Raw genomic sequence first — 10,418 nt, forward strand, 5'->3', positions numbered from 1 at the left:
CCTTACTAATAAGTCTCAGTCACTCTCTCTCAATTTCCAATGCGAGATTTAGTTTATTCATGATCCCATCATCATCCCTTATGAATGCTCTTTGTTTAGGTCATATATCTTAATGCCACCCATTTCAGACTGAATCATTATAGAAAACGTTACTTTATGATAAATGCAATTTTTAAAAATCTTTAATTCTTGATTTTTCTATTCATAGTTGATGTTAATTTTAATGACTTAAAGTGACTTTATATTGGATTTTAAAGTGAGCGAATAAAACCAAAATTGAGTGTTCATATATATGATTGATTACCCAAAAAATATCAATGAATAAACAATACAAGATATCAATGAATAAACAACACAAGGCGCAAATTAGCCTGGCCATACCATCAATAAACTGTACAATGCGCAAGTTAGCCTAACCGACGTTAATAAATAAAACACAATACAATAAATAACTAAATAAAAAGAGAAAAGTAAAAAATCCTCTATAAATACAAGGATTATTGCTTAAAAACATTACATTACATCCAATTCCAACTAATCTCAAACATGGCTAAATCTATCTTTCTCTTTCTCCTTATCTCCACACTCTACATCTCAACCCCATCAAGATCCGCCGAAGCAGCCCCAATTAAGAGCATAAACTACATAAAATCATCCTGCAAATCCACAACCTACCCATCACTCTGCGTAGAATCCCTCACAGCCTACGCACCTTCAATCCAGCAAAACCCAAGGCAATTAACAGAAACAGCCTTATCAGTAAGCATATCCAGGGCCCAATCCACCAAAACATTCATTTACAAGCTCACGAAGTTCAGCAATCTCAAGCACAGAGAAGTTGCTGCAATTAAGGATTGTTTAGAGGAAATTAGTGACACTGTGGATAGGCTAAGTAAGTCTTATAAAGAGCTTAAGAGTATGGGTCATGGTAGTAAGGATTTTCAGTGGCATATGAGTAATGTGGAGACATGGGTTAGTGCTGCTTTGACTGATGAGAATACTTGTGTTGATGGGTTTGCTGGTAAGGCTTTGAATGGGAGGTTGAAGAATTCTATTAAGATTAGGATTGTTAATGTTGCTCAGGTTACTAGTAATGCTCTTTCTTTGATTACTAAGTTTGCTAATTCTAAGCTTTGATTAGAGTAATTGTGTTTATATATAGTATAAAGTTTTGTAATATCTAATGGTTTTGAGTGATTAATAATATGAGATTATTATCATCTATGCTTCTTGTTCTGTTTTGAAAATACCTCTCTGTTATGATTTGGGTTTTTTTTGGTAAAGAGATTTTTAGTCGACGTGTCATTTTAGAGATTTTGACTAGTCAAATTTTTAATAGTGGTGTTTGATGAAAAACTGTTTCACTAATTTAAAAAAAAAACTAGTTGTAGAAGCATTTTCAATTAGTTTCTACATATTATTTAGATATTTTTACCAATAATTACAACCTTTAACCCCCTAAATAAAAGCTTTATTATATTCTTATTTATTATTTTAAACAAACAATTATTATAATCAGTTAAGTTTTATTAAACGAATTTAGAGTCTGTTTGCTGTTGAAAAAATTTGTTTTTCCAAAAAGGAGAGATTCTATACTTTCAGGTGTAAAAAGCAAACAGCAGGTCACTAACCAAACACCTAATACTGCTTTTCAAGTGTAAAAGGCAAATAAGAATGTCATTAATCAAATACCTAAAATTCTTCATTCCAAATTGAAAAGGCAAACAAGAATACGAAAAGGAGCATCCAAACACCATCTTAGCCGCTAACGAAAGAAAAACAACTATTTGACGAAGGCCTATAATGAAAGAAAAACTGATTATGTATATGCAATCAGGGTGAGCCAGCCTTTTTAAGACTAAACGTAACTGCAGATTTTTTTTTTCTTTTTTTTTTTTTTGCCCTTTCACAAGTTGAAACGTTGTCGTTCTAGTCTGAACTGTGTGAAAAATATAAAAGCAGCTGTAGAAATCACATCCGGTTTATTTGAAAAGCAATTTAAAAAAAGAAGTATGATTGGAGGCAAGGTGGAGCCTAATGTGCCGCTATTATTGGAATGCGTTCCTAAAAAATCCCTTAATTCATGGTAGGAGGAGGCCCCGTAGTGTTTTTGGAGTTATAATCACTTTCTAGAATAGTAGCATGTCATTCAAATCAGATGTACTTATTATAACAAGTTCAATGCAGTTTTATATATATATATAATTTATCCGATTTTTCAAAATCGGGTTAAGATTCGTTAGAATCATTTTAAATGGATTTTTTTCATTTAAAAAATTTCTACATATGCTAGAATTCGAACTTAAAATCTAATTTAAATGAATGGAAATTTTTAACCATTGAAACCAATCATAACTGATTTAATGTATTATTCTATTCTTAAAAAATAAAATAAAAAGAAAAGTTAATGCATTATTATAATCATAAGTATCTCATATGCCTAATGCCTAACTAAGATTGATTACTTTTGACCAAAAGTTTAAATTTAGTTTCATCACAAAAAGAAAAGTTTAACTTTAGTGACATTAAAGAATATGCTTATTAGTGTAAATTAAAAAATGAAAAAGTGATTGATTGGTTAGTTATAATTACACTATGTTTTTTTTTTTTTTGAGAAAAGTAATTACACTATGTTATTTATAAATGTGGGACGGTTCTCTCTTTAAAGATAACTTTAAATATTGTTTATATGTAACTTTAATTAACTAATTAATGTTCTTTTTGTAATATGTTAGGTTGGAATCCACTGCTAGTAATCTCTAATTTTAGTGATGTATTAACTGAAATATGATTTTTTTTGTCACTTTAATTAAGTTAGACTGATGTGCTGTTTGATAAAACTGAAAATTAAGTACTGAAAAAGTAAGTACTGAATTTTAAGTGCTGAATATTATAAGTGCTGAAAATATTGAATGATTTAATTTTAAAAAAAATATTAGTTGATAATGTTTAACTTAAAATGACAAGTTAAATATTTTGACTTATCAAAATAAGTGGTTTTTAACTTAATTAACTAATTTAAGTGGTGGAAAAACAACTGTTATCAAACGTGCTTAACATTTTAATTTAAACAATTAAGTGGTTTATCAAACAAGATCTGAGTTGTAGAAGATGTAGTTAGGTATTAAATTGGAGAAAATAAAGAAAATAAAAAGGAGTGTGAAATGTGAGGATTAGGAGCAGACAAGATAGACTTTTGAAAGAGGCGTTTTTAGGCAAGTGAGTGAGTGAGGCTGCCTTATTAAATATATATTGTCCTGAGCACGTGAGTAGGCGCCCACTCTAACATTGAATATATTATATAGTACATCTTGTCACATGGGAACTTAGATGGAGGATGAGGATTTCACGTCTAATTTTATTGTTTTTTTAAACCGGCCATGGCTTAGTAGTCTCCACTTCATCAATGGTCCTACTTATCTATTTTTTAATTTCTCGGATCTTATTTGATTTTCAATCTTCATCAAGGATATCAAAGTTAAATCTCAAATATTTTCTTTGGTAGGAAATATATTCGGATTTACATATAATCCATTCGTTTCGGGAGCAAAGGTTATACAGATAATTATAGTTTGCTTTATAAATACATAATATTGAAAGAAGTCGATTGTAGCATTCTTTTTCCAATCATAATATAAAAGTTACTGAACTTTATACTTTTTAATATTATAGACATTAATTTTTAATTAATATCTTAAAATGACGGTTAACGATTTCAAAATGAAAATGTTCAAAGACTGAAAACTGTGTAGAACAACATTTACTATTAAACCACATTTTATATTTTGTAAAACCACATTTTTTGGAGATTCTCTTTCTAAAAATTTGCGATCTCTTCCTAACCAAACACGTAAATAACATCAAAACAAAATTTTTTGAAGAATTAAAGTTACTTAGAATATAACCAATTCTTGATTTTTTTTAATTTTGAAGTTATCAACTGTTATTTTGATAAAATAATAAAATATTTAGAGAGCAGAATCGTGTTGCTGATCGCTTGGCGACGGCGGGCCATGAAGGGACGTTAGACCCTAATTTCATCTCTCCTCTTCTCTTAGAAGATAAGATTGGGGTTAGCTTCCCTAGGCTAATTCCTGGGTAGCTTGTTGTTGTTCGTTTTTCTTTTCCTTTTCTACCAAAAAAAAAAATCAACTGTTATTTTGATTGAAGTTTAGTATAAAGTTCATTGACTTTTATGTTGCATTTTGATGTTTAGTGGTCATACTATGACCATGAGTGTGATTTATCCAAAGAATATGGTGATACTATTTAACAACAACATATCTGGTAATGAAAAAAAGGTTTTTACATGAAAATCATAATTATAAAATTACAATTAAATCATATTATCAAAATTTATTTTTTATTTTGAAAAGCTATAAAAAAAATGAGTTTCAAAATATCAAAATTAATTCTCAACATATTACTATTTTTTATATATCATAAATAAAATATATTTTTATACTTTAGTTTAAAAATTTTAGACTCTAATTCATATTATAAATCCTAAAAATTATATGCCAAACCTTTAATTTATAAACTGTAGTCTTAAAATATATTAAAAATAATGATTTATTTTTTTTTATTCAGTTTTCATAACTCAAATTATTTTTTTTTATCAGAATTTAAGTAAAGTTCCCATAAAAAAAGCAGTACGATATGGACAAGGTCTTAATGGGCCCAACTTGAAAGAAAGGACTGGGCTTGTATACCACATCTCAATCTCAGCATATTAAGATGCACAACTTATTCTTCCAAAAAAAAAAACAAAAAGGACAAATTATTATTATAATTGGTTTATTTTTTTCTTTGGTACAATTTTTCCCCGTCAAATCTCTTCTCTTGTATCTGATTTACGGACTATAATATATAGGATAAAATTTAATATTTATATTCATAAAATGTACTGTATAAACAAAAATATAGAAGATTTTCCACAGTGGTGGAGTCAGAAATTTAGATTTGGGGGGCTAATTTTAGCCGTGGAGTTAAGGGTAAATTTTTAAGGTCCAGCCCGTAAGGGCTGGGCAAATTTTTTTTAGTCTCCAACGCGTTAAAACTGTAAAAATGTTATCATGTTTTAGAAACTAGCATTTAACTAATAGAAAATTAAATATGGACACTTTTAATATTTTAACGAACACATCGTCGATGCGTTAAAACTATAAAAATGTTATAATTTTTTAGAAACTATCATTGAATTAATAGAAAATTAAATATGTTTACTCTTTTCACATTGGATATTTTTAATGTTTTAGCGAACACACCATCGTTTTGGTATGTTTGCTAAAACATTAAAAGTGACGACGGTGTGATTGCTAAAAATGTTCAGCGTAAATATATTTAATTTTCTATTAGTTCAATGCTAGTTTCTAAAAAATTATAACATTTTTACAGTTTTTATTTTTAAATTTTTTAAATTTTTCATAATTTAAGATTTAATTTAAAAACTAAGTTATTTGAATCTAAAAAATAAGAAATTAATTTTTTTAATGATAAAGACATAATAAAAATGAATTCAAAAGTGTTATCAAAATAAAGAGTCTATTTAAATTACTTAATAATGGTAACATGTTTTTATAATTATTGAAAAAATAAAGTTAAAATAAATAAATAAAATGAGATTAGGGGGAGTTAAACCTAGGACCTCTTGAATATGGACATATATCTTTAACCATCTCACCCACCTTTAAACATTGAAATAATACTACATATAATTAATTTATAATAATTTTAGAGGAGGCTACTGGGACAAAACGATAAATATTCAAGGGCGGGAGCCGGTGGCCGAAAGGGCTCCGGCCCCCCCGAGCCATGGGCTGGCTCCGCCCCTGATTTCCCAGATCCTTTTACAAAATGGTGATGGGTTGATAATAATGCTAATATAGGAAAAACATAAATTAAAGATACACATGCTTAATTATCTATAGAAATTATGTAATTACATGTTGTTTGTTAGAGAATATATATATTGATGAAAAATGAGATAACTTATTTCATGTTTGTTTGAGAAATAGGTAGGAGAGACAAAGGAGGGATAAACTCCTCATCCTACTAGATCTGGGTATGGGCCGGGCTCGGACCGAGCCTATCGGGCTTTTAGTAAAGCCTACGAGCCGAAGCCCAGCCCAGCCCGTCAAAAATTTAGTCGGGGTTGGGATGGGCTCGGGCCTAAGATATGAATCCTAAGCCCGCCCGCCCGTCCAAGCCCATCTATATATTAAAAAATATATTATAATTATATATATATATATATATATATAAAAATATATTATAAATATATTATAAAAATATATTTATAAAAATATATTATAATTTATATATTATAATTAATATATATATATATATATATATATATATATATATATATATATATATATATTATATAGTATATCGAGCCGGCCGATGTAAATTTGTAAAGTCCAAGCCCGTCCAGTTTTTAGTGGACTTATATGGGTTTGGGCCTGGGCGGGCCGGGTGGGCTCGCCGGCCCATGCCCAAGTCTACATCCTACTAAACTTATATTTAGAGAGAGATGACATAAGAAATGATGATAATTTAGAGCATCTACAATGAGGATTAATGAAAAGCTCGTTAACTCCCAAAAGTAAAAATGATGCATTGGGGAGAGTTTAATAAACTCTCCTCATACTCATAACGTTTGGTATGTACAACTCTAGTGTTGTTCAATTGGTCTTAAATGACCAAGTGGAACTTAAACCTTCACTGTTGATATTGTAACTTTGTAATCCTAAGAATTATTCATTTAAATATTAGTTTGACAGATTTTCTTTTATTTTTTTATCTATTAACTCTTATAATCAAACAACAACCTTTTTAGAGAGAAAAAAGATCACGCAAAACCAAACTCCTATTCTGGTAATCTGCGGAACGTTCCTTCTTATTCGAATTCGACAGAGAATTATTTTCATCACCCTACTACTTCCTCTGTTGAATGAAACGCCAAAATCAGTTACACTAGTTAATTAAGGTCTGATTTTTCTAGAGAGTAATCAATCGGTTGCCCAAGAATAATCAACCAGTTGCCGATGTTAAGAGAGGAAAAATAATAAGCTCCCTAATCCACAAAGTAATTAAAATAAACCTATAAGGCTCGTTTAGTTCGCGAAATAGAGGGGGAATAGAATAGTTATTCCTAAAGAATAGTTATTCTCATTTTTGGTTCAATATTTTTGATCGAATAGCTATTCCATGGAATCCATATTCCTTGTTTTCATGGAATAGTTATTCTTCAATTTATCCAAGGAAGAACTTATTCTTCCTAATATTGTATTTTTGTAATTTATAAAATTACCCTCCATTAAATCATCAATCTTCTCTCTAGCCAATTTTTCAAATCCTGTATATTTTGGTGAATCCATAAATCATAAAAAACGTGAAAAATGAGGAAAATGTTAAAAAATATAAAAATACGAAAAACATGAAACATGAAAAACATGAAAAACGTAAAAACGTAAAAATGTTACAAACACAAAAATATCTAAAAAAACGCGAAAAACATGAAAACGTGAACAAACGCGAAAAACAAGAAAACACAAAAAAAGCAAACACACGAAAAAATACAAAACAGGAATAACGCGAAACAGTGACAACATGAAATGTACAAAAATGTGAAAAATACGAAAACGTGAAAAAATACGAAAAACATAGAAACATAAAACATGCAAAACACAAAAACGTGACAATACGTGAAAAACGCGATAAACATAAAAATGCGAAAAACGCAAATAAAACATGAAAACGTAAAAACACGAAAACGTGAAAAAATATGAAAAAACGTGAATAACACGAAAAAGTAACAATATGTGAAAAATACAAAAACGCGAAAAAGAGAAAAACTGAAAAACTAAAAAGTGAAAACACGAAAAAATGAAAAAAAGATACAATAACGCGAATAACACGAAAACGTGACAAAATGCGAAAATATGAACAAAAGCAAAAAAAAAACAAGAAAACTTGGAAAACACGAAAAAACTTAAAAAAATACAAAAAACATGAAAATATGAAAAAATGTAATAAACGTATTTTTCACATTTTCGTATTTTTAGCGAGTTTTCACGTTTTCGTGTTTTTTCTTTTTTTACGTTTTTCGCTTTTTTTTCACATTTTCATGTTTTTCCATTTTTTCATGTTTTTATGTTTTAAATACTTTTTTACTTTTCGTGATTTTCGAATTTTTTCACTTTTTGTGTTTTCACGTTTTCAACAAATTTTCATTTTTTTTTGCGTTTTTTCATGTTTTTTTTTATATTTTTTTTCTTCAGATTTTCATTTTTTCAACATTTTCGTGTTTTCCACATATCTTTTGACATCTTTTTATATTTTTTTTGTGTTTTTTTTTGCATTTTCTTGTTTTCATGGGTTTTTCTATATTTTTTTTCCTATTTTTGCGTTTTCATAGCTTTCCACGTCTCTACATTTTTTTTATGTTTTACCGTTTATACATTTTTAGTGTTTTTTCATGTTTTGCGTGTTTTTTTTTGTGTTAACATGTTTATATGATTTTCACGTTTTCACCATTTTCCACTTTTATTTCGTTTTTTTTCTTTTGTTTGTGTTTTTACTGTCTTTCACCTCTTTTTTTTTCGTGTTTTTACATTTTTTTCCGTTTTTCATGTTTTTATTGTTTTTTCTATTTTTTCCGTCTTTCATATTTCCATTTTTTCTGTTTTTATATATTTTTTCAAATAATATATATTAAATAGTTGAACAATTTACAGTAATAATTAAAATTTTAAAAGAAATAACACATTACATTTGAGGGTAATGTTGTCTTTTGAATAAAAAATTTATCTATCTATTCTATCTTATTCCACCAACCAAACATAGGAATAATTACTTTTAAGAAATTTGTATTTCATTCTTTGCTATTCTATTCCTTTGCCATTCAATTCCATTCCGTGAACCAAACGACACCATAGTATATTAAAGTATTGATTCCTTTTGAAATTGATAAGAAAACAAAGTTTCTCTGGAAACCAAACAACATTAATTTTTGGAGGTGGAAGAAACTTCAACGGTTACCATTAGAATTTAAAATGCCTAGAATAGAGATTGAGTTGATGGCGACTCAGATAATAATAGAGAAGAAGAAAGGAGGGAGGAGAAACGGGTTATATAGGAAACTCACCTCTTAATTAATCAGTTTAATTATCCGACGAAGAAATGAAGAATTCCAATCTGTTTTTCTCAGACGTAAAATAAAGAAGAACTGTGAAGCTTTCTCTCTCTTTCTTAAAAAGATGTTGATTGTTTTTAGGAATATATTAATTTTTAATTGATTAAAAATTCTATCAAAGACCATAAGGCACTGTTCTTTATCACTTAATTTCAGTAACAACCAGTTCAGTTCAGTTCAGTTCAGTTCAATTCAGTTCAGTTCAGTTCAATTTAGTTCAGTTCAGTTCAGCATTCAGTTTCAGCATTCAGTTTCAGCATTCAGTTTCAGCATCCAGTTTCAGTATTCAGTAATTTATCATTATTTATTATATTATAATTATTTATATATAATTTATTATTATTTATCTATAATTTATCATTATTTATTATTATTATTATTTATAGTTTATCATTATTTATAAATTAGATAAAAGTAAGAAATGATAGTTTATTAAAGTATATATGGTTTAATAAAAAAAATAAAACTAAAGTATGCATCCATATTTAAAAATTAGGAATTGCATCCATATTATGAATTATTTCTCAAATTTATCCAATTTATCAATGTTAGGGATAAAATTCCACCATTTTAGACGTTAGAGGTAAAATTACTTTTGACCCAAAACGTTATTTTTGCACTTTAACCCTTAATTAAAATAAAAAGTTAAGAGTTTGTATTCATATGAAGATTTGTATTTAATTTCATAAGCTTTAAATTATATATAAATTTGTGTTTGTATGTAATTTGTATTTTTAATTTAAATTAGACTTATTTTTATTTAATTTCATAGGCTTTTATCGAGCCAAGATTTTATCATCCCGGGCTTTTATTTGATATTCAATTTAGTTTTATCTTTAATAATATATTTATTTATTATTGATATTATTAAATTTATTAGAACCATTATTATTATTATAAGTTCATTAATGTCCAATATTATCATGAAAATTATTTTAAAGTCTAATATCATCATTATTGTTAAGTTCGGTTAAGTTCGGTAGCATTCAGTTAAGTTTAGTAGCATTCAGTTAAGTTCAGTATTCAATAGTATTCAGTTAAATTCAGTTCAGTATTCAACAGTATTCAGTTCAGTTCAGTTCAATTCAATTCAATTCAGTTCAGTTCAGTTCAGTTCAATTCAGTTCAGTTCAATTTAGTTCAGTTCAGTTTTTTTCAGCGATAAAGAACAGAGCCTAAGACGCGAAAAAAGGTGGTAAAATTAAACAAAATCTACCAA

General features: G+C 28.0%; 1 protein-coding gene across 1 annotated transcript; it reads left to right on the top strand.

The window, feature by feature from the left end:
- The first annotated feature begins 508 nt into the window (after positions 1-508).
- LOC136226559 (pectinesterase inhibitor 11-like) lies at positions 509-1,222 on the top strand. Its single transcript, XM_066015126.1, has one exon. The coding sequence runs from the start codon at positions 547-549 to the stop codon at positions 1,135-1,137; it is 591 nt and encodes a 196-aa protein (XP_065871198.1). The 5' UTR covers positions 509-546; the 3' UTR covers positions 1,138-1,222.
- Positions 1,223-10,418: the final 9,196 nt, after the last annotated feature.

This window comes from Euphorbia lathyris, chromosome 1 (assembly GCF_963576675.1).
Source record: "Euphorbia lathyris chromosome 1, ddEupLath1.1, whole genome shotgun sequence".
NCBI classification, from domain to species: domain Eukaryota; kingdom Viridiplantae; phylum Streptophyta; class Magnoliopsida; order Malpighiales; family Euphorbiaceae; genus Euphorbia; species Euphorbia lathyris.

What these genes read in the sequence shown, in the direction of transcription:
- LOC136226559 (XM_066015126.1), top strand. Translation starts at nt 547, where the DNA reads ATGGCTAAATCTATCTTTCTCTTTCTCCTTATCTCCACACTCTACATC.